The sequence below is a fragment of the Eptatretus burgeri genome, chromosome 15, assembly GCF_056783735.1.
Source record: "Eptatretus burgeri isolate ZD-2024b chromosome 15, Ebu_testis_v1, whole genome shotgun sequence".
In the NCBI taxonomy this organism is placed as follows: Eukaryota; Metazoa; Chordata; class Myxini; order Myxiniformes; family Myxinidae; genus Eptatretus; species Eptatretus burgeri.
The window spans coordinates 18,657,181-18,680,905 of NC_140975.1; the positions used below are offsets into that span (position 1 = coordinate 18,657,181).

At 43.2% G+C, this 23,725-nt stretch overlaps 1 protein-coding gene across 2 annotated transcripts in view; it reads right to left on the reverse strand.

Moving 5' to 3' along the window:
* Positions 1–4,537: 4,537 nt before the first annotated feature.
* The window catches only part of NEK8 (NIMA related kinase 8), a 93,108-nt gene continuing 73,920 nt past the window's right edge, over positions 4,538–23,725 (reverse strand). Inside the window, exons 13-15 of one of the 2 annotated variants that reach the window (XM_085857748.1) lie at positions 16,531–16,689; positions 8,647–8,813; positions 4,538–5,836 (exon numbers count right to left, since the gene is read on the reverse strand). In XM_085857748.1, the coding sequence (XP_085713874.1) occupies positions 5,615–5,836; positions 8,647–8,813; positions 16,531–16,689 (548 nt within the window). In that variant the 3' untranslated portion in view covers positions 4,538–5,614. Of the gene's footprint in view, positions 5,837–7,773; positions 8,814–16,530; positions 16,690–23,725 lie in introns of those variants that run through there. The other variant, XM_085857749.1, reaches the window with a different exon arrangement.

Here is a 23,725-nt window from a genome sequence, read left to right on the forward strand (position 1 = left end):
CTACAAAATTGTGGAGCTTTGAGACAAATGGGTCGTGCAGAGGGGCTGCAGTCGTACGCCGGTCGGTCTATCTGTATCCTCCATACAGTCCTAAATAATCACATGATGTCAGGGCACTCATTCAGCTGGTGCAACGTTACCTGACATCGGCCGCATCACCTCGACACAGAATGATGTTCAGGAAGGCTCGTCTGAAGGAGCGCATGCGGAAGGAGTAAAAGATGGGATTCACGGCCGAGTTGATGTGGGAGAGGATGATGGAGGCAGATACGAGTGGAAATGGCATGTAGCAGGAGGGACAGTGCAGAAAGATGATGTTTATGATGTGCAACGGAAGCCAGCAGAGACAAAAGATAAATAATACGAGGAACAAGGAGGTTGCAGTCTTTATCTCCTTCTTTGTGAGGTCCTGTCCATTATGCTCCTGTACACGGACACGTCATAGGAGATACATTTCCATTTTACACAGAAGGTGTAACTATTATAAAGTTGTGTATAAAATCGTGCAATCCTGTCCTTACACCATAAGACAGGCTGACCCTTTCCAACACATGTGCTCATATATTCCATCAATATCAAACCCAAACTACTTTGTTTCGCAAAAGGCTGTGCACTCTCTAATCAAGGTGTTTCACAAACTATTGGTTTCAAGTTGGTAATGAAAGTGACATCTAATTAGAATTGGAATAAACAGTTGGTTTCATAATCCTGCATACTTCCTTAGTCACCTTATAAATATTGGAGATTGGTTCTCAATGAGTAGCATGCCAAAGGTCGTGAAGGTGGTGAAACTGGTGAAGGTGTGGAACTACCAAACCTATACAATACACACCTCGAAGCTGCATAAGCGGGTCGGGGTAAAATGCAAACTAAGGTTAAGACATGCAAGCAACACTGCAAAACACACACTAACACCTCCATCTACTCTAACATACATCGCAAATGAATCAACAGGAAACACCATGCACACTCAAAGACAAACAACACCTGCTGGCTCGCTCATGTGAGGATAAAAATGTTGTTGTTGAATATTTTTATGATTATTTTATGGGGAGGAATTTTATCGATTTTTCAAAAAAATTATCCAGATGCCAATTCATTGTTTATTTTCCCAACTCATGCAGCAGAAATTAACCTTGGATATTGTAAATCATTTAAAAAATAAAAAGAGTGCAAATCATGATGGAATGAATAATATACTTCCTTTGACAGATATATTCAATGAGCAGGGGATACCCGGTGCTGACGGGCTGTGTGAGCTTTTCCCGGCGGTGGTTTGTAGACATGTTGGACGTTGAAAATCGATGGAGTTATTGGCCTCATGGTGGTTACCTTTTGCCTGCGGGCGGGCGGCATCACTGCCTGACCCCGCATCCCAATAAACTCTTTATATCAGCCTATGGTGGCTTAAAACCTTGCCTAGATTATGAAGTACTGTGCATACAGCCACAATTTGGGGTCTCTCGGTGCAACGGTTCAGCCGTGAAAGAATAACGTACAAACGTACAAATACTTCAAAATATTTAAAAAGATTTATCATTACCTCCACCACCGAAGGTGAGGGAGGTTATGTGTTCACCCCTTTCTGTCTGTTTGTCTGTGTATTTGTTTGTCAGAATATCTCAAAAAGTTCCGGACGGATCCAGATGAAATTTTGTGGACATGTTCGGTGTGTGACAAGGACGAACTGATTAGATTTTGGTGAAGATCCGAATCCGTATCTGACTAATAATTTTTTAAAGTGATTGTTCACCATTGAGATAGGATGAAATTACGAATCAAGACAGAATCTGGTGACATGTGGTGTCCCATCCATCCATCCATCGACACCATACTTTGTGCAGAGCATTGGTGCTACCTAAGTAGTTTCCCTGGCTATCGGGCACAATCGTGGACAGGTCGCCACTCCGACACAGGATATCAGCAAGCTGGTACTCATTTTGCCGACCTCGGAAGGATGACAGACAGAGTCAACGCCACATGGTATTAATTCAACAGCCGAATTTGAACTCAGGATCCTCGGATCCCAAGCCCACCATGCTAACCATTAAGCCAACACCAGGCATGTGGTGTCCCACAGGGCTCTACATTAGGGCCTCTGTTATTTATAATTTACAATAAAGATTTTAATAAAACTGCTGATGTGTTGTCTTTCATTTTGTATGCCGACGATTAAAATCTTGTCTTTTCTCATCCAGAGCCACACATTCTCGTTGAAACAGTCAATGTTCAACTGGAATACGTTTTTCATTGGATAATGGTTCATAAGCTCTCATTGAATTCAAATAAAATCAAATACATGTTTATAGTAATGCAATTTGGTTGCTTCCAGGACCCATTTATATCAACCAAACAGGTTTATGTAAAGTACAGAACACTAATTTATTGGTACAATGCATGTAAATAATTTATGAAGAAAATTTCTAGAAGTGCTGTTATTGTAAATGAAATTTTTTTTTTAATTCCCAAAAACAATAATTCTTTCATTATATTCAACTCTGGTCTTGTCTCAGCTGAATTATTGTTTACTTGCTTGAGACAATGCCTTAAATTTTCAGATAGATAAGATTTTATTGATTAAAATTGGAGCTATGAGATTTATTTGTAATAGAGGTTATCGATCTCATACAAACTCTTTATTTCTTGAAACTGTAATTTTAAAGATAACTGAATTGTACTTATCTCATTTTGGAACCTTTATGTTCCAGGAAGATTGAAAATAGTTACCAAGTTTGTGCAATTATATTATTTTCTAATAATTATGAAGTCTAAGGTTTCTCTGGTTATTTGACAAGCCAAATCAGTAAGTTCCACCTTACACGAGTAAGAACAAATTCTGCGAAAAAAACTATAATTTTTACTGGACCCCATTTTGGAATTCATTACATTGTAATAGTAAGCCAACTTCTGACTACCATACAATGAAATGTAAGTTGAAATTATTATTGTTGAATAGGTATAGAGTGGACTCGTAAATATTTTATTCTGTTTATGAGTGTTTGAAGTTGGTTAAATTTAAGACAATGGTAAAATTTATGTTGGTATTTGCTGGACTTCAACCCTTCCCCCTATTTTACACCTCTTCTTTTCTTTCCTGTATTTTTCTCTTTCTCATACATTATAATTCAGTCCTTACAAATCTAATATATAAAGCTTATTCTAACTACTCACTGAGTGACTCACTCACTCACTCCATCCATCCATTGGGACCATACTCTATACAGAGCGTTCGTGCTGCCAAAGCAGTTTCCTAGGCTATTGGGCGCAATCCTGGATGGGTCGCCACTCCAACGCAGACTCACTGACTGATATTAATGTTCGGTACCTTCAGGGTGATGTAGAAAGCTGAAATTTTGCATGCTCACGGATATCAAAGCTGCAACACGGGGAAAAATCACAGAACCATCGGAAAGTGTCCATAAATGAAAATAAATAAATGAAAAAAAAAATACATGCAATTGAGTGACCCAAGACAATGGGGAAGCACGGTAAATTTGTATGCCGATGGACATAGAAGCCGATACACTATGAAAAATCACAGAACCATCGAAAAGCATCCATAAATGAAAAAAAAAAATGAAAAAATAGATGCAGGCGAGCGGCCCAAGACAATGGGGAAGCACGGTAAATTTGTGTGCCGACAGACATTGAAGCCGGTACACCAGGAAAAATCACAGAACCGTCGGACAACATTCATGAATGAAAATATAAATAAATTAAGAAAAAGAAAGAAAATAAATAAATGAAAAACCAAATGCAGGTGAGCGATCCGAGACAATGGGGAAGCATGGGTCGTTATTGTTACAATGTGTGAGCATAACCCACTTGTAAGTATATGTAACTAACAGCAGTCTACACTACAAGGCTATCTTTGTACATAGACTCCTACACACTCATTCATTTTCTTACACACTCATTTGTCATTGTACTAATTTGTTTGCTTTGTGATTTTTGTAGACTATTTGTTTGTTCTTGAGAACGGTTGCATTTTTTGAATTGTGGAAAAATAAACTTGAAACATCCATATAATACCAGGTGATGCCGATTGTGTACCCAGATTGAGCAGACTATCGATGATGATGATGATGACGTGCTTTATTTATGTTTAATGCTACTTTAACACCTTGCCCTGGTACCTGAATAATAAGACAGTTATGCAAGGAATAAAAACCAAACCATGTGCTTGAGCTTGAACAGAGAACAGGGAAGTCCATGTGTTTTGCAATAAATAATCAAGTCCTCACCTTGGTTTTGGACACTCCTTCAGTAGCGATCTTCCTGAGTTGGCGTCGCACCTCCAAGAAGATGTGCGTGTATATGAAGAACATGAAGAGTAGAGGAGGAAGGAAACAACCAAAGAAAATGAAATTTACATTATAGCTCATATTGACCACAAGAATGAAGAAGCAATTGCCGTTTTTTGGAGGAGGTAAATGCCAGCCCATTGTTGGCACAAGTCCGATAACGATGGAAAAGATCCATGCGATAAGAATGGTGATGAGGGCATTGCGATGGGTCATCAACGCCTGCACACGCAGCACACAGTAAACTAACCGGTAAACCACAATAATCCATTACAAGTACATCATGGGGTGTTCAGAAAGTACTCAGAATGAGATATTGAATTCATTTTTTCAATACACAAGCATCGACCACTATAATGAGCAAGGAAACCTTTAATTATTATATTTTTACTGATACAATACTTCTTCTTTTATGGCCACAATTATTACCACGTTCTTGTAGAGTCGGCTAGGGAAGGTTTTTTTGGCACAAGTATTTTACAAACCGGCTGGCCAGGACTGATGTTCGATCAAGTAGTTATGGCAGGTGTTTGTAATTTGTTTGTGGTGCCTGCGATTGCTTGTGTACGTTTCGCGAAGGACACCGTGTGATCTTTAACGTCCACCAACTAATTCTAAGCAGAGGGGATGCCCAGTTTAATGGCCATCCGAGGGATGGCACACACATTGATAAATCTAGCTGCCTGTCAAACACCAGGATGGCAGTTTAAAGCTGTTGAGATTCAAACCCATGTGTTGGGATTCCCTCCAGGTCTTCAGAACAGCTGCTCACCACCATCTCTTATCTTCCCACATCCAAAACCATGATCTTTTATACCCCCCACTAATCCACCCCAAAGCCACCTCCTTCAAATTCCCTGCTTTCCTTCCTGAAAGTCCCTGTCGTGTAAGGACCTGAAAGTCCCTGTAGTATCCATCTTGTTTATCCTGTGTTCCTCGCCCCATCCATCTCCCTTCCACAGATCTCCTCATGTCTCTGTTCCCCACTGTATTTTTTTCTTCCCTCTCTCGTCTCCTGCTCCTCTTGTTGTGCATTTCTGTGTGTTAGCTCTTATATGAGCCTTGACTGTGTATACAATAAAACCCCCACAGGCTTTACAGCTTCGAGGACAGCGTGCCAGCCCTAGTCTGAAATACGCCAATGATTATTTTATTTTCAATCTACAAGTATATACAATGAAGAAAAATAAACATTTCCGAATTAAATATACTTGTATGTTTAAAAATAAACAACCTCGGCGTTTCTTGGACTATCAGTACAAGTACCTCATCCAGGTAACGTTTAAGAGGCCCCTTGTATGTGCAATCACTCACGATAGTATGGAAGGAAAAGAAAATAAACACCTGATAGCGTAAAGGGCTGAAGATCGCCAGGTACCTTTCGACGGCCACGGCAAGGAGACTGAGGACCGAACTCTCGGTGAAGACGACAATTGAAGATAGCATGAGGACACATAGATGGAAATTATGTCTCGGCAAACCGAATTCCTCAAGAATGGCAGAAGGAATGGCCACAATCCCAACACAAATATCTGCCACGGCCAGGGAAACAATGAAATAATTTGTGATTGTCTGCAAGTGCCTGGTTCGCATCACGGCAATGCAAACAAGCCCGTTTCCCACAATGGACAGGACACTAATAACGACTTCTGCAATCGTGTACGCAACGTTCAAAGCCATCTTATGAGGATAAGCCAACACGCTTTCACATACAACACATAACCTGAAAGAAAGGGAAACAGTTTGAGAGCGATTCCAAGATCCAGTCGCTCTCGAGCTTTTTATGAAGGTCATCCTTCAGCATGACCGCCCAATCAGACAAAATGGCTGTAATGTGCAGCAGTTTGTTAATTGCACTGTGACATGGGGCAGTCTTAGCGAATTAACCTCGAACCACAAATTGCACAAGGAGCATTCAGTACCAGGGGAAACGTCTGAGTGGCTAAGGATTTAAATTACCTAAAGTGCAAGAACTGTCTCTTCAATTTCTCACTCTCTCACTGTGTGTCTCCCAAAGGACCATTTGGAAAACCCTCTAATCTACTTTATTAACAACCATCTTTAAGGAGCTCAGTCTCTCAAACCTTTGGGCCTCACTATTAGCCATGATTATTCTTGGGCAAGCCACATTACTACATTGGCTTCCAAAGCCAGTCACCGACTGGGCATCCTCCATCATACAAAGTCCTTCCATGGCACACCTAAACTTTTATCCACATACAAGGCCTTCATCCGCAGTTGTATGGAGTACTACTTTTCCCTCTGGGCTGGTGCTCTTGCCTCACACTTTGCTCAGCTTGATATTGTAGAGAACAAGTAAAGGCTTTCAAGGTCATTGTAATCTCCCACAATTAAGTTGAGTCAATGGGCCTGTCACTCCCCCATCACAGACAGGTTGGTGGTCTCTCCGTCTTCTACCACCTACTTTATGACCATGCACCTTCTGCAAGACCAGAAGGTAGGCAGTGGAAGACCAGATCTTTCCATGCTCCACCCCCCCCCCCAAGATTTCTACAGTGTGCACACGGTCCACCAGCAACCCCCCTTCTGGTGAAACTACCTAAATACAGAATCACTGCTCACCTACACTCATTTGTTCCTCTTTTTTTTCCGACCTGTGGAACCAACTTCCACATTCTCTTCAATCTCAGTCTTCTCTCCAAGTTTTCAAGATGGCTGTTCACCACCATCTCAGATCATCCTCAATCCAAAACCATGATCTTTTCTACCTCCGTTAACCACTCCCTCCCCCAAGTTCAGCTCTTTCCAAGTTTCCAGTTTTACCTTCGCGAGAGTTTGCGGCTGTATCCATTTTGTTTACCCCCTGCATCCTCCCATACTCCTCATTCCTCCCCACATCCATTATTTGCAAAAGACTCCCTCTATTTGTCCCTCAACCCTGTTGTCAGTGTTTCCCCCCACTTTCTACTGTTCCTTTTGTTCTGTTACATCCTGATACATTCTATATTCTAGCTCCTTCAGGAGCCTCTACAATCTACATTGTATACCAAAAAAAAGTAATCCAACAACAGAGAGCATAGAATGATGTCATGATTGAGACATTACATGCACTGTTGCACCATATAAGTAGCTTGAGCATAAATCTATATTCCCTGTATATAATACTGGGCCATATGCATCATGTGTCAGTCTTCGTAGCAGAAGATGGCCATTCACATGTGATATGCGAACAACCTGTGCATGTAAATTTGCTTATTGTGTGGGAGCCGCTGAACCAGCCAACAGCCATACTGTATAACATATAGAAAGCAGTGCACACTGATGATGAAGAGTGTTCAAGAAGACCAAATTACTTTCCCTCATCTGCACACTTCCTAGACCTAATTCCATGATCTTCCTTTCAAAATGATTGGAGCATATGAGGTTTTCAAGACATGAATACACTCTTTCAACAGGTATGTTTAAATGTTACACACAATTCTATATTTCCAAAGCAAATAAAGTGATGCACATGCTGATGGGTTTATTGTATTCTTATTCACAAATTTTTGCACAAGTGTGTGTGTGTGTGTGTGTGTGTGTGTGTGTGTGTGTGTGTGTGTGTGTGTGTGTGTGTGTGTGTGTTTTTACCCTTTGTATCCAGAGAAGCATGTTATCATTAAATATGTCAACCACCTGGCCAATTTGTTTCGAGTGCAGAAGATGGTACCTAGACAACAACCACACTCTAGGATAGCAAGCGGTGTAACCTTGTCTTGAGTAACCCCCAACAAAACCAGAACACTTTCTACCCACAGTCCAGGCAGGGATTTCAAATTTGTTCATGGTGCCGGCGATAACTCACCAACTCTTCGTGAAAGACACCGTGGGATCTTTAACGCCCTCCAACTAATGTTCATGTTCGTTGTGTTCATATTTGTTGTTGTTTTTTTTGTCCTTGCAAAAAAGACAAATATCTGATTGGCCAAATATCCCTCTCCTCACTTTTGACATTTCTTGTGACATTCAGTTTTCATGTTTGTCACAGTTCCATTTTCATACACATCACTTCATTACCCTCTAAGTTATTATCTGAAATCCTAAACACTGTGTTCAACCAAACATCACAGAACAAAAGGAATGGAAATATATCACTCTCGTATCTTAAAATGGATGCTTAGGATTTGAAATGAAAGTTAGCATCTGGTGTTTCTGATGTTCAATGATGACTGGGTGCCCTTCACATCCTATATGCCATAATATGTACAAGTGTCTCAATGGGTCTCATAAAGTTTGAAAAAATAGTAGATCTTAAAAGAGTGAATTGAAGAAATCTCGAAAGTGCAGAGATTGGATTTAATTTTTTCGGTATCTTTGGGTGGTGAGGCTGAGTAGATCACACCAATAGATGATGAAGGACGAGCAGGCTGTTACTGTGCTGGCTGGAAATGGAAGCCACTGAAAATGTCTGCGTTTCTGGAAGAGAAACTTTACGAGGTGTGTTGGGTTCATCTGGGGGTCTTCCCAGCCTCCCCCGGGCATGGTTTCCCCAGGTATACAGGTCTCCATCTGTCAGAAATGCAGATTTCAACAGCATCTTAGGACAAACACTGAAAGCCACATCACAACTGGATTATTGATACTAATAAATGTCAGTGTGTGTGTGTGTGTGTGTGTGTGTGTGTGTGTGTGTGTGTGTGTGTGTGTGTGTGTGTGTCCTCCATAACTCCAAAACCATGAAACCTCGGGGCCCCAAACTTTGCATGCATACTAAAAGCACTCCAATGAAGTGCATGAATGAAAATTGGGTGTTTGTGAAATGTAAACACCCCTTTTGAAGATAATTAACGGCTTACCTCCATGAAAGGCTTTTCTTGATCAGCCAAAATTTGCCTCACAGGGGTCTTAGCCGCCATATGGATTCGACCGAATGCATTGCCTTGGAAACACAATCTACTCTTATGGACTAATTGAAGTATATAATCAAAATATTACATCAGATTTGAGAATCACATCTCGTGGACTAAATAAGTGTCAAAATCTGGAGTGAAATCTGAAAATTTAAACAAATTAGCGGTTTTTATAACTAAGTGTATATTTATTTAAGTTAGGCATTAAACTTAACTTTTTCTGTTGTTCAGACAATTATATTGAGTGAAGAAAAGATTAATGAACGTGCCGAAAGTGGAACTTTATAAAGCGAAACAAAAATAATGAACCAGCAGGATCAAAGCTGTTTTGCAAGCCACGGAGACACAGTCCACAGGGGTCCTCTTTCAGCAAATACGAACGCAGTTTGTTTATCACCTTTTATGCGATCTGCTTTCTTTCTGAAAGATTCACGTAAATGCATTAATATACAGCATACCTAAAATACATGTAAAAAATTTAAAGTTTCATTTTTTAAAAGTTTTGTTGACAAGCTACCATGGCAACACCATGACGCAGTTCTCCAAGGGCATATCAACGGAGTTAGGAAGGCAATATAAATTACAGGATAACAATGAGTGAAAAATGCTTTCGGTGGTTACAAAGATAGCCGAGATGTATGCATGCTCACACCAAGCTGCCTAGCCTGGGTTTGAATCCCAACCCAGCTATAAACTCTCATCCCGGTGTTTCACAGGCAGGGTGATTCATCAGTGGTGTGCCGTCTCTTGGATGGACTTTAAACTGGGCATTACTGAAACTGCTGTACTTTACTGAAAATGTTACTGAAAATGTTACTGAAAACATTACTAAACTGCTGAAATCCCCCAATCTTCTCTCCTTTTGCCCTCTCCACCTTCCTCACTCTTCCCTCCCCTCTCTTTCACCCTCCCCCTCTCTCTCCCACCCCCTCTCTCTCTCTCTCTCCCCCCTCTCTCTCTCCCACCCTCTCCATCCCTCTCCCTCTCTCTCTCATCCACCACTTCCCCTCTGTGAAGGGGACTGTTAAGGACTGACAGTTTAGTTTAAATATAAAATGGCTTCTCCAGAGTGTAGCATGTTCGAATCTGATTTGGATTGAGCCGACCATGGAGGTGCAAAGGTAGACAGCATGGGTTTTAAATGTTCCAGCCCAGTTTTATGCAGAACACAGTGCTTAAAAAGAAAATGTTGCTGTTTGGGCACATTTTATCACCCTTCCCTTCCCCTTCTCTCAGGATGCTTTTCCTTCCCCTCATGCTGCTTTCCCTTGCCCTCATGCCACCTTCCCTTCCCCTCACACTGCCTTCCCTTCCCCTCACACTGCATTCCCTTCCCCTCGCCTCATGCCACCTTCCCTTCCCCTCATGCTGCCTTCCCTTCCCCTCATGCTGCCTTCCCTTCCCATCACACCACCTTCCCTTCCCCTCACACTGCCTTCCCTTCCCCTTACACTGCCTTGCATTCCCTCATACTGCCTTCCCTTTCCCTCATGCTGCCTTCCCTATCCCTCCCCTCACGCTTCTCATGCTAACCTCCTCCCAAACCCACTCCACTCTCCACCCTCGTGGACATCTCCCAGCAGTCTGTGCATGCTGTATTAACGTGCTGTTTTAACGTATCCCATTCTGTTCATTCCTGTAATACTCCCCCGCCCCCTTTTCCTCCAGAAGTCCCACTACCAAATGCAAGCCGAGAACCCATCTCTCCCTTTACCCCTCAAGTGCCCCTCCCCTCATGCTTTCCTCCTCCAAAACCCCCTCACCACTTCCCCCCTCCCCCAATCTCCTCATCCCACCCCCTCCCAGAGTGTATGATGTTTGGGGAGGTGTAGTTCTCCGTGTCTCCCCCTCTTCACTCTTCCCCCTTCCTCACCCTGTTCTAGCTTCCAAATCACTCCTCACTCCCCCACCCCCAACCCCTCTGCACTCCCCTTCCATCCTCTCTCTGTCTCCCCCCCCCCTCCATCCTCTCTCTCTCTTCCTCCGCTCCCTCCTTTCTTCCCCTCTCCTTAATACCACCGTCAGCGAAGCAACGGGTTTCATTTGCTGGTTTACAATAAATGGAGCACGCACCCCGGGAATTCATACAGATGGCAGATCCTCAAATAGCCTATCCTTAGGACCTCGATTCACTCCAAAGAAAGATCAAAGAGATCATAGAACAAAAATACCCAATTGCGGCCCACACACTCGCACAGGCACCTCGAGTTACGCATAATGGCCACTGAACTGAGGTGACCAGAGGCAGGCAGGCAGCTGGCTCAAATTGCTATGGCGGTTGGTGGGAATATAGGCTCCTCCTCCACAAGAGCTTCCTTGAAACACGTCTTCTCCCACCAAATCCCAGACCACACTGACCCACTTCCTGTCCGCCACGGGGTTTATAATGTCGGGTGATGCCTTGCTTTGTGACATTGCCCAGGCCTTCCTGCTTTGCACCCATTAGTGGTTCAGGTGCCGCTCAAGGTGAAGCTCTGCCTTGAACCTTCTCGGTCCTTCGCGAATGCTTGAGACTCTGCAAGAGCGTGCCTAAACTTGTGCCTTGGTTGGTCCATCAGGCTGTGATTCCACAAAAGCACGTAAAGAACAGATTTGCAGAGGGGTTCAGACATTAAAAAGGGGTTCAGGGAGAAGAATTTTAGAAACAAAACTGGTCGGGAAGATGACAGCCTTTCCATACAAATACTGACGTATATTCTATTACAATAAATTTACCCCACTCTTACGCTAAACACGCCCTGTGGAAGTAACTATTTCTAAGGTGTACATTGTTAACCCCAAGAAGACATTTCTGTAACACTATGTACAGGTAGTGGACAAAAAAAAATGGATTTTTTTTTTTTTTTTTTGCATACACTGTCGAGGCTCGTATGAGAGCTAACACACAGAACGCACAACAAGGGGAGCAGGAGACAAGGGGGGGGGGAGGGAAGGAAAAAAGAGTGTGGAACAGAGACATGAGATCTGTGGAAGGGAGAGGGGTGGGGCAGGGTACACACGGTAAACAAGATGGACACGACAGGGACTTTCTGGAAGGAAAGCAGGGAATTTGAAGGGGTGGGTTCGGGGTGGATTAGCAGGGGTAGAAAAGATCATGGTTTTGGATGGGGGAAGATAAGAGATGGTGGTGAACAGCTGCTTTGAAAACCTGGAGGGAAGAGTGGGATTGAAGAGAGTGTGGGAGTTTGTTCCAGAGGTGGGAACATCAATGTAAAGTCACTTAATAGGGTGTTGGACTACCACGTGAGGCCAGTATGTGCCACGGCATAGAGTACACAAGCGTCTGGAATTCTGCAGGCTGGATGCAGCACCATTCTTCCACGAGAAAGTCAATCAAGTCACACCTGTTCAATGGAGGTGGAAAACGCTGTCTCAGGTGTCATTCCAGAATATCCCATAAATGCCCAATTGGGTTCAGATCTGGTGACTGAAAAGGCCAAGCCATATGGATAATATCAGTGTCATGCTCATTAAACCATTGGGTGACCACACATGCTCTGTGGATGGCGGCAATGTCATCCTGGAAGACACCCCTCCCGGCAGAAAAAAAAAAATGCTGCGACGGGTGAAGATGATCACTTGGTACCATGAAGTAGTGATTGGCATTGACCTTGCCTTTTAAGGGAATGACTGCACCCAAACCATGCCAGGAAAATGCAATCCACAACATTTTTGAACCACCAGAACCCTTCACTTTTGGAACCAAGCACTCAGGGTTGTAGAATTCCTTAGGTTGGCACCACACGTGCATTCGTCCGTTTGTCAAGAACATTGTGAAGGATGATTCATCTGACCATATCACATTTATCCACTGCTGAGTAGTCCACTGCATGTTCTCTTTGCACTAGTGGACTTGCAAACGTGCATTGCCAGGTGTGATGAGTGGTTTGTGCACTGCAACCTGATTATGGTATCCTGCTCTGTGGAGTTCTTGGCGTAGCGTTTTTGATGAAACTGGCTACTCATGCTCCAGGTTGAAATAAACAGTCAATTGATCTGCAGTTGCTCATCTGCTTTGCCTTGCACTTGAAATTAATGCATGGATATCGCGATCCTGAAGTATGTGCTTCCGTCCACTGTTGCCCTTTGCTGATTGATGTATTTCCCTCAGAGTTCCATGCCGACATCACGTTAGACACCGTTGCTCATGAAACATTAGCAAGTTGAGCTGTCTTTGTCACTGAAGGTCCTGCCAAATCTTCTTCCTCTCTTCTTCCTCTTTCGGCTTGCTCCCGTTAGGGGTCGCCACAGCGGACCAACTGTATCCATTTTGCTCTATCCTCCACATCTTCCATTGACACTCCAACCACCCGCATGTCCGCCCTCACCGCATCCATGAACCTCTTCTTTGGCCTTCCTCTTCTCCTCCTGCCTGGCGGCTCCATCTTCAACATCCTGCAAAATGTTCAAGGTCCTGCCAAATGCGCCTCAATAATTATCTCTCTTTAAAAGTCACTGAGGTCCTCTCTTTCAGCAATGCTAGCCATAATTATAGGCAACTCATTGCATTCACCTGCAGACTGTGATGTCATTAAAAGAAAAATCTAAATGACGAAGCCATAACTCTAACTCTAACCCTAGCCATAACCCTTACCTGACGTGCGCACATCCACAGTCCGCAACTCCACATGCTCGGAAATCAGAACTCGAAAGTGACGTGTGTATTGCTTTGATCAGTTGCTCTCTGTGCACGTGCTTATGTGATCATGCCTGTGTGAGCAGGTCATAATCTACCCAGCAGATTGAGAAAAATGTTATGAAATTGAAATTGAAAATTGAAGGCCGAGTACTTTATTTTTGGAATTGCCAGAATTATCATACATTTGCAATTATTATTGATCGTACATCGTACAAGAGGTTGAATTATCGTACACATACGATACTTATCGGATATCTGGCAACCTTCACTTCCACTTCATTATCGGTAGCATGGCGGAGATTCCTAAGGTGATCGTATTTGCTTATAAACATTTGAATCATCAACCTTCCAGATTCGGAGTGGAATCACCAAGATTAATGACACGAAAAAGACTTATTCTGGTCCCAGAGTTTCGTTACCGATTTAACCATTTTGGTGACCAAATGTAATCATTACACCACCAAGTCTGCTCAATGAGTTTGAATTAACGGAATGAAAGTTTGTCATTTTTAATTTTTCTGTCATATATTTTATGGAGTACACATGCCCAAAAAATTATCAAGCTCATGTACACAACCAGCTCATGACTCGTGTAAACCTTTTGCGTATTAAAGGCTTACGCGTAACCAAGGCCTATCGATGATATAAATGACATTAAGACACTTGACTTGAAACTTGGCCTCAAACACTTGAGACTTGACTTGAGGCTTTCCCTCATAGACTTGAGACTTACTTAAGACTTGATTCAGGTGACTTGTTGACATCACTGCCTTTCACATAGCTACAAAAGCTTTGGCACTACAGAGTGATTAAAAAAAAAAATTCTTTTCGAAATTTTAAATAATTTAATTTTCCCTAAAACACTCTTCGTGATTCACTGAAGAACCGCTGAAAGTTTGACAAATATCCGTTCAGCCATCTCTGAGAAAATGGCAATACACAGACAGACAGACAGACATCTCTCTTATAGTATAGACAAGCAAATACACCCCATCACTTCGTTGGCAGCGTTATTAAGGGGTGGGGGAGAAAGAGGGATGGAGAGGGAGAGGAGGGAGGGGGAGAGAGAGAGAGAGAGAGAGAGAGAGAGAGAGAGAGAGAGAGAGAGAGAGAGAGAGAGAGAGAGAGAGAGAGAGAGAGAGAGAGAGAACAGAGAGAGAGAGAGAGAGAGAGAGAGAGAGAGAGAGAGAGAGAGAGAGAGAGAGAGAGAGAGAGAGAGAGGTAGAGGGAGAGGGATTGGGGAGAGAGAGTAGGGATGGGGAGCATGGAGGGGCGTAGGAGTGAGGTGGGGAGCGAGGAGGGATGAGGTAGCTAGGTAGGGGTGAAGAAGGGGGGGGGGACATGGAGAGCGATGCCTCACCAAACATCACTATACACTCCAGGAGGGGTTGGGGGGGGGAGTGAAGAGGATGGGTCTTATATATATAGCCTTATATGTGGATAGGAGTTCAGGTGTGCCAAGGAAGGACTTTGTATGATGCAAGATGCCCAGTCTGCAACTGGCTTTGGAGGCCAACTTTGAAATGTGGTTTGCCCCAGAAAGATCATGGTTAATAAATTATCAAGCTCATGTAAACAACCAGCTCATGACTCGTGTAAACCTTTTGGTGTTAAAGGCTTACACGTAACCAAGATCTACCTATGATACAAATGACATTATGACACTTGACTTGAGACCCAGTTTGAGTGAATGAACTTCAAGAGGATTGTTAAGAAAGTAGATTGGGAGGGTTTGCCATACGGTCCTTTCAGAGAGAGAGAGAGAGAGAGAGAGAGAGAGAGAGAGAGAGAGAGAGAGAGAGAGAGAGAGAGAGAGAGAGAGAGAGAAAGTGTGAGATTTGCTGGGTTGAAAGACATATTCCAAGTATTTGACCAGCTTGTGATTTAGTCAAGGTCTGAAGAGTGGGAAGAGGCTGCTGCCTGCCTATCTGAAGGATGAGGGAAGTCACTGCAGAGAGAGGAGTGGTGAGCAAATAGATAAATGTGGTTTTCCAGAGTTTGGGACACAAAATTTGGAAAGACAGAGAATTGAGGCATTCGGCCTTTTCACGAGCAGAGTCGGCTGTGAAGCCATTTGAAGAGAGGGGAGGGGTGGAGGGGGAGCATACTCCGGAGACAGTCTTAACAAGACGCCACCAGGTTTTAGTGGAGGGCAACACGTTTGAAAATTCAATTGTGAGGTTGGATAGACGTTGTTTTTTGGCTCTCCTCAGAGTGGGTACACACTTGTTGCGGGCTTTGTGGAATGAGCTGAGATTGCCTTATGTTGGGTTTGCTTTCCAGGAAGAGAAAGCAAGTTGTTTCAATCTTTTGACCTCAAAAACAATAGGCTTCTAGTTTTCAACTAGTTCTACCATGTGGTTATGTTTCATGAAAATCAGTGTAGAATTTGGACCTGTAGATGACTGACATACATACAGACAGACACACAGAATAACAGACCAACCAAGATACTTGTGAATGTTCGATTTCGCAAGTAGGAAACAAACACTTCTCAAATTATATATGGTATCATTACAAGTTATTTATGTGGAATTTCCACAAAATATAGAAAAGTCCCTTTCTTCTTTGATTGTTTTGAACATCATATTGATGACAAGAACTTCATTTTGACAAGAAGAGATTTAACAACAACAACAATAACAGCAAAAAACCCCCAAATAAATGAAGAACCTTCACTCACAAATAATTCAGGAAAATAGTCCTCAAATGAGATGTGAGAAAGTTTTGCATGAACCTGTTGATACAGCGATGGTGAATGAGTCTCCGCAAGACACTCTGCAGATGTGCTTGGCGCCGAGAGTGGACACGTGCCGAGGTTGCTCCCCATCCTTGGCTGTAAATCTGCCGAGTTGTCCATACTTGTTGCTGCCGAATGTGTAACAATCACCTGAATCTGTTGTCACAAACATAACTATTATGTAAACTGACCTTGGTGAAGGACTGTCAAAGCTACTTCTTTTGTTTCAACATAGTGGTTGGAGCTTGGACCAGATACCACACTCTCATACACAGCAGCATGATCTGACATATATAAAGTCGAGGTCAATCATGTCTCTCACCAATCATGTTACCATTACCTCTCACTTTTTATCACAGCCATTTTCAACGGGAAATCAAAATTATTGTTTTCTTCTCAGAGTGAAGCAAACATAAGTGGGTATTGACTGGGAGCAACAGGGTTGGCCTAGTTATGTCATGTCAATGCTTACACATGCTTGGTGTTGGCTTAATGGGTAGGGTGGTGGGCTTGGCATCCTAATGGGTAGGGTGGTGGGCTTTGGATCCTAATGGGTAGGGTGGTGGGCTTGGGATCCGAAAGTCCTGAGTTCAAATCCCACCGGGCTGTTGAATTAATACTAAGTGGGGTTGACCCAGCTTGTCATCCTTCCGAGGTCGGCAAAATGAGTACCAGCATGCTGGGATGATTGAGCCATTCAAGTGTCCTATGTTGGAGTGGTGACCCATCCAGAATGGTGCCCAACAATCCAGGAGGTTGCTTTGGCAGCACTGATGCTCTGTACAGAGTATGTTCTGAATGGATGGTGCTTCCACTAGTCCATCAGCATGGTGATGGCAGCATGATCCTTATGAATTCAGCTGTCTTTGTTAACATTATGCTATAGTAATAAATATATGAGCAGCATGTTGTATTATTTCAGGTATCTGGGGAAAGATGATGCAACTCACCAGATGTGCTAGTGTAATGGTTAAAGCAGTTGGCGTAATGGTTAGAGCATCCACTCTGAGTCTGGGAGGTCAGTGGTTCTAAATCCCAGCTGAGTTATACCATCATACCAAGACTCCAAACATGGAACATGCTGCTTCCTTGCTTGATGTTCAGCATTTAAAAAGGATAGAGAATGGACAAGCAACCATTGGTTGGTAATAATAGTGCAGGTTTTGATGGGCTTAATGGCCTTCTCCTACACCAAAGTTCCTCATAAGGAACTCATATTTTTATTATTATAACTTGATGCTCTTGGTCCCCTGCCTTTTGGGTGGTATGAGGAATAGATATCTACAAAATGAAAGTTAAATGTTCAACGGTTTTTGAAATATCGCGTACATAAGCCAAGTTACCGAGATGGTTGTCATGGCAATATAATTCAGCCAATCAGTCGTGTTCTAATCAGGATGAGATAGTCATGAGGAATAGATATATGCAATGTGAAAGCTAAATGTTTCACAGTTTTTGAAATATCGTATGCACAAAAGTGCATAGACGGATGTTCGGTTTGTCGGATCGTTCGGACGGAGCTCATTTTAAGGCCCACCATCTCCGACCTCGTTGGAGGGGCGGGGGAGGGGACAAAAAATAATGAGAAATGACATTTTCTTATTGAGTAGTTGGCATGTGGAATATTTTGCCAGGAAAAGTAGACGGCGTAAGGACAGTTGCTTTGTTTAAAATGAGTCGGAGAAATAAAGAGACAAAGAAAACCGGTCCAGGTGGCCGAGGTGAGTGAGGAGGGAAGTGTATGGTTGTGCATGGCTGCTTATATGTACCTTCTGCATTTTATACCCTTGCCTAGTTTCCCGCTTCTCCCTCATCCTATTCTTGAGTGTGCTTCCTCTGTCCCTTCCTCTGCTCTCACCTCTTTACTTTGTAAACAAACAAAATAAACCACAACATTGCTTGAGGTCATGTGAGAGTCAGGATGTGTGTATATATATGAGGCACCACGAGGAGGAGTGATGTAAGGGACACATCGGCCATTTTGGAGTTAATGCCATATAGCACTATTTTAACCCATCCCCTATCATGTGAGCCTATCATCATCATATGATTAAAAAATGTCGCTTGCATCACTCCTCACGGGGCCTCATATATATATATATATATATATATATATATATATATATATATATATATATATATATATATATATATATATATATATATATATATATATATATATATACATATATATGGCACAGCATGAAATGGGTATACTTGCCTATTTCTTTGTCTGATATTTCTTGTCTTTCATTGGTATAAATGGAGAAAAAAAAGATGGTGAATAGTTCTCTGAGATAAACAAGCAGGTTATTACACAAGCAAAGTAGGGAACATAAAGGTTACCATTTTTAGAGGTCTGTGCACTGTCGAGAAAAGGAGGAGGTAATTAGTGGAAGCGTCGAGGATTCCAATGACATGTGTGGAAACATTGCCTGAAGCAGAAAATTACTGTTTCATTTTCACAATTTTGTGTATGAAAGACAGGTTTAAGTCTCTTGACACTTAACTTAGAGGCAGTTTGAAATGATGTCACATCGCTATTGATTACACTTCCCATCTGCTATTTTGTGTGCATGCTAATGCACATTAAAAAGCTTGGTGTTGGCTTACCAGTTAAGGTGGCTGGCTTCGGATCTTAGGGTTCTGAGTTTGAGCCCGTCTTGCCGTTAACACAACATGAGGTGGGTTGGTCATCATTCTGAGGTCGGCAAAATGAGTAAAAGCTTGCTGGGAAAGAATGAGCCATTCGAGTATCCCATGTTGGAGTGGCGACCCATCCCAGATTTTGCCCCCGAGTCAAGGAAAAACTGCCTCGGCAGCTCTATGCGTCTGAAAACATGAAAGAAGTGGTTTTTCCTCTTCTTCTTCTTCAAATGTGGCCGAGACAGGAGCACACTCCAGGAAGGGGAGCACACTCCAGAGACCGACTTGACAAGGTGCCACCAGATTTTAGAGGAGGAAGACAATTTTGAAAGCTCATTCTTGAGATTGGACAGATGGTGTTTTCTGGCTCTCCTGGGGGTAGACACACACTTGTTGCGGGCTTTGTGGAATGATCTGAGGTTGCCTTCGGTCGGATTTGCCATCCAGGAGGAGAATGCAAGTTGTTTTAAAGCAACCGCTTCATGGCAGGATTCAGAGTACCAAGAGCAGGAGGATGGGTAAGATAATTGAAAACGAGATGGGATGAATCTGTGCATCAGAGAGAGCAGTTTTCTGTTGAATTCCCAGACTGAATTAATATCAGCAGTGGTGCATCGAGGAGACCGGTCCTGAAGTGTAAATAAAAACAAACAAAAAAAAACACGTGAGCACACGAAGGTCGAAGCAGGTCACACCTTATGACCCACGAATACGCAGGGTCTGTGAATAGTGGGACCACGGATGTCATTGTCCGACAGTATGTTTTAATGTTGTTAATTTACATGCTATACGAACATCTAATCTCCCCACAGGCCAGAGGTGGAGTTTATTTTCTTCAGCTACATATGACACCGCTGGCCCAGCTTTTTCTGCACGGCAGCTGGTGAGCGTTACCCATGAGGTGACATCACTGCTCTCAAACAAAGCCACTGATACCGTGCACTGCACTATAGTATAATGCATGTGGTTATGCGGAATTTCACGTCGTACTTGTGAAATCACGATAAAATAATAGTTAATTGTTGGGATGTTTCTTGCAAGAGTAGTCGCTATTCCGGTAAAAGTTTTTTCTTTGATTAGAGTGGATAGCTCATGACGACACAATGGATGGAGTCCAAGTCAAGTAAGGATCCCAGAGTATACAAGATGTTGGCCTCGGCATCCACTCAAAATTATTTCAAAATCCACATGTTGAATCCATCCACTTGGCATGCTTTTTGAGATTATAACCCAAATATTTGCACCGACTCCTGAAAGAAGCCATCCGCCTAAGGCACTTGAATGTTCTGCTTCAGAAATCGTTGAAGATAGATATAAAATAATTTCTCTTGAGCTCAAAATAAGAGAATTTGCATAAATCAATGAGCACACACATATTTATTGAAGTTACGTCAATAAGAGTGCTGCTCTGAAAATACACGCAGCCCCTTTAGTTCTGATTTTGCCGAAAAGCCCCCTTCCCTTGGGATGGATATGCACCATGGTGCTTGTCTGCTGATGAGCGAAATGTGCCGATGTGTTTGAATTATCCAATGGAGTAGACTTCATTTGGACCACTTTGCAGAGGATGCATACAAAGTGAATGCTCTAATTTTGCAATCGGCAGGAGCAGAGGTGTGCAGCCGTTGATCCAGTCTGAAAAAGAATGCAATTCCGACCAAGTTCACTCACAAGCGTGAAGCACCAGCACAACCAAGCCAAGCCATGTAAACGTGTCACTGCATCAATGGAAAATAATTGGTGATCTACAGTATTCTTACAGATGAACCTTGATGGAACTCAACCAATCAGATATGCAACCAGAGAGCTGATTAACGGATATCCGATATTTGCATTCTCGTAATTCCTCAGATGATGTTGGTTCCTCTTAAAGATTTTGAGTCAAGTACTCAGAGTTCCACCTACAGTTGAGGAGGAGAAGAAATCATCAGCCTGTTGTTTGAACGTACCAGCCACTGGCCCTCACATTCAGGAAGAGGAACATAATTCACCCATGATCTCAGTTAGAGTACAGACTGATTGCCAGGCACAGTTTTGCTCAGGGTCGTGAGCGATGTGCTATTTCCTTCCATGAGGACATGGAGATTGCGCCTGGACAATGCATTCTCCTTAGTTGATGTTGCAAATTACTTTTCCCTCCAGGCATTGTAGTCAGCAGCAAGTGGATGCAAACTTACAACTCAAGACTTCTCAAAAGAGGGGGAAAAAGAGTCGCTATTCTCAGGGAATGTTGGCCGCCAGCCTCAAATAGGGCACCCATATGCAGTCCAAGCAGAAGTTCATATGGCCACAATATTCTGTATGTCAAGACTCAGCAAGATCCCTGATGACCCTTCATGGTCGGAATCCTGATCAGACATGGTGAATTTGGAAAAACGATGGTGAATGATGTCGTGATGTTAGTAAATACCAGGCACAAATAATGTGAATCAGTTCCTTTGTTTGTCAATGGTTCCGTCACATTGGGCACCACATACCGGGCAGAGAAAGAGTTATTCGGGAACATAATCCAAAGATAACCTATTGATAGCTAAGGTGCTTGGCTTCAATGAGTGCTGAAAACGACTGTATTTGAGAATTTTTATTTTTTGAGATTTGACATTTAAGGACTACTATATTTTATTAAAGTGATGTTTTAATGACTACCATATTTTATTGATGCCTGGTGTTGGCTTAATGGTTCGGGTGGTAGGCTTGGGATCCTAGGATTCTGCATTCAAATCCCACTCAGCTGTTGAATTAATACCAGGTGGGGTTAACTCGGCCTGTCATCCATCCGAGGTCGGCAAAATGAGTGCCAGCATGCTGGTATACTGTGTCGGAGTGACAACCCATCCAGGATTGTACCCAATAGCCAAGGAGACTGCTTAGGCAGCACGAACACTCTGCACAGAGTATGGTCCCAATGGATGGATAGATATTTTATTCAAGCGACCATATAACTTGGTGTTGGCTTCGTGGTTAGGGTGGTGGCTTAGGATCCTAGGGTCCTGAGTTCAAGCCCTGATGGCTGCTGAATCAACACCAGGGGGTTGACTCAGCCTGTCATCCTTCCACGGTCGGTGAAATGAGTACCACTGAAGCAGCCAAAAGGCTGCACACAAAGGGAAGGGGTATTGACGGATTTTTAAAAAATCTGGTATTGGTGTGGTGCAGGCATGATGGGCTGAATGGCCTCCTCCTGTGCATAATTTCCTTGTAATCCTTGATGTATGTTTGAAACATCAAATATGGCCTCTTTAAATTGGTCATGAACATTTCCCAGAATTTATTTTTATGCTTTTCCTGTGAGAAAGTTCACAGTTTACATGGCTCTTGTAAGAATGTGACCCACAGTGTTACAACAACCATGAAAATAATCTGTTTCTTTTTTTTTTGTACACCTTCTCGAGGCTCGTATGAGAGCTAAGACACAACGCACATCAAGGGGGGCATGAGACAGGAGGGGAGGGAGTGGGAAGGACAAAATAGTGGGGAACAGAGACATTTGGAGATCTGTGGAAGGGAGAGGGATGGGACAGGGAACATGGGGAATAGAAGATGGACATTACAGGGACTTTCAGGAAGGAAAGCAGGGAATTTGAAGGAGGTGGGCTTGGGTGGATTATCAGAGGAAGAAAAGATCGAGGATTTGGATGGGGGATGATAAGAGGTGGTGGTGAACAGCTGTTTTGAATGCCTGGAGGGAAGAATGGGAATGAATAGAGTGAGGGAGTTTATTCCAAAGGTGGGAAAAAAGAGGAATGAAAGAGTGAAGGTGAGCAGTGATTCATGATTTTGGTAGTTTTACCAGAAGGGGGTTGTTGGCGGACCTTGAGCGCCCTGCGGAAATGTGGTGGGGACAAATCACAGAGAGAGCAGGGGGAGCGAGGCTGGAGAGGAGACGGTAGAAGACAGAAAGACCACCGACCAACCTGCGGTGATTGAGTGAGAGGCCCAAAGACTCAGCCTCATTGCGGGAGATGCCAATGATCCGAAATGCCTTGGTTTCTACAGCGTGAAGCCGAGAAAGGTGGGAGACAGGAGCACCAGCCCAGAGAGGAGAGCAGTACTCCATCAGGCTGCGGACAAAAGCTTTGTAAGTGGTCAGGAGCTCAGGTGGGCCGAGGAAGGACCTTGCACGACGGAGGATTCCCAGTCGGCGACTGGCTTTGGAGGCGAGGTTTGAAATGTGGCTTTCCCAGGAAAGGTCATGGCAGATAGTGAGACCCAGAAGCTTGAAAGAAAGGACTTCTTCCAGAGGATTGTTGAGAAAGTGGATGGGGGGGTTTTCTAAACGTTCCTTTCGGAGAGACATAGTGAGAGTGTGAGATTTGTCCGATTGAAAGACATGTTCCACGTGTTGGACCAGTTTGTGATTTTATCTAGATCTGCAGTGAGCGAAGAAGCTGTTGCTTGCAACTGAGGGATGACCAATGGTACGGCAGAGGGTGGAGTCATCAACAAAGAGATATAGAGGATTTTCCAGAGAGTCGGAGAGATCATTGATGAAAACCAGAAAAAGAACAGGGCCCAGAACGCTACCTTGAGGAACTCCAGCCTGGAC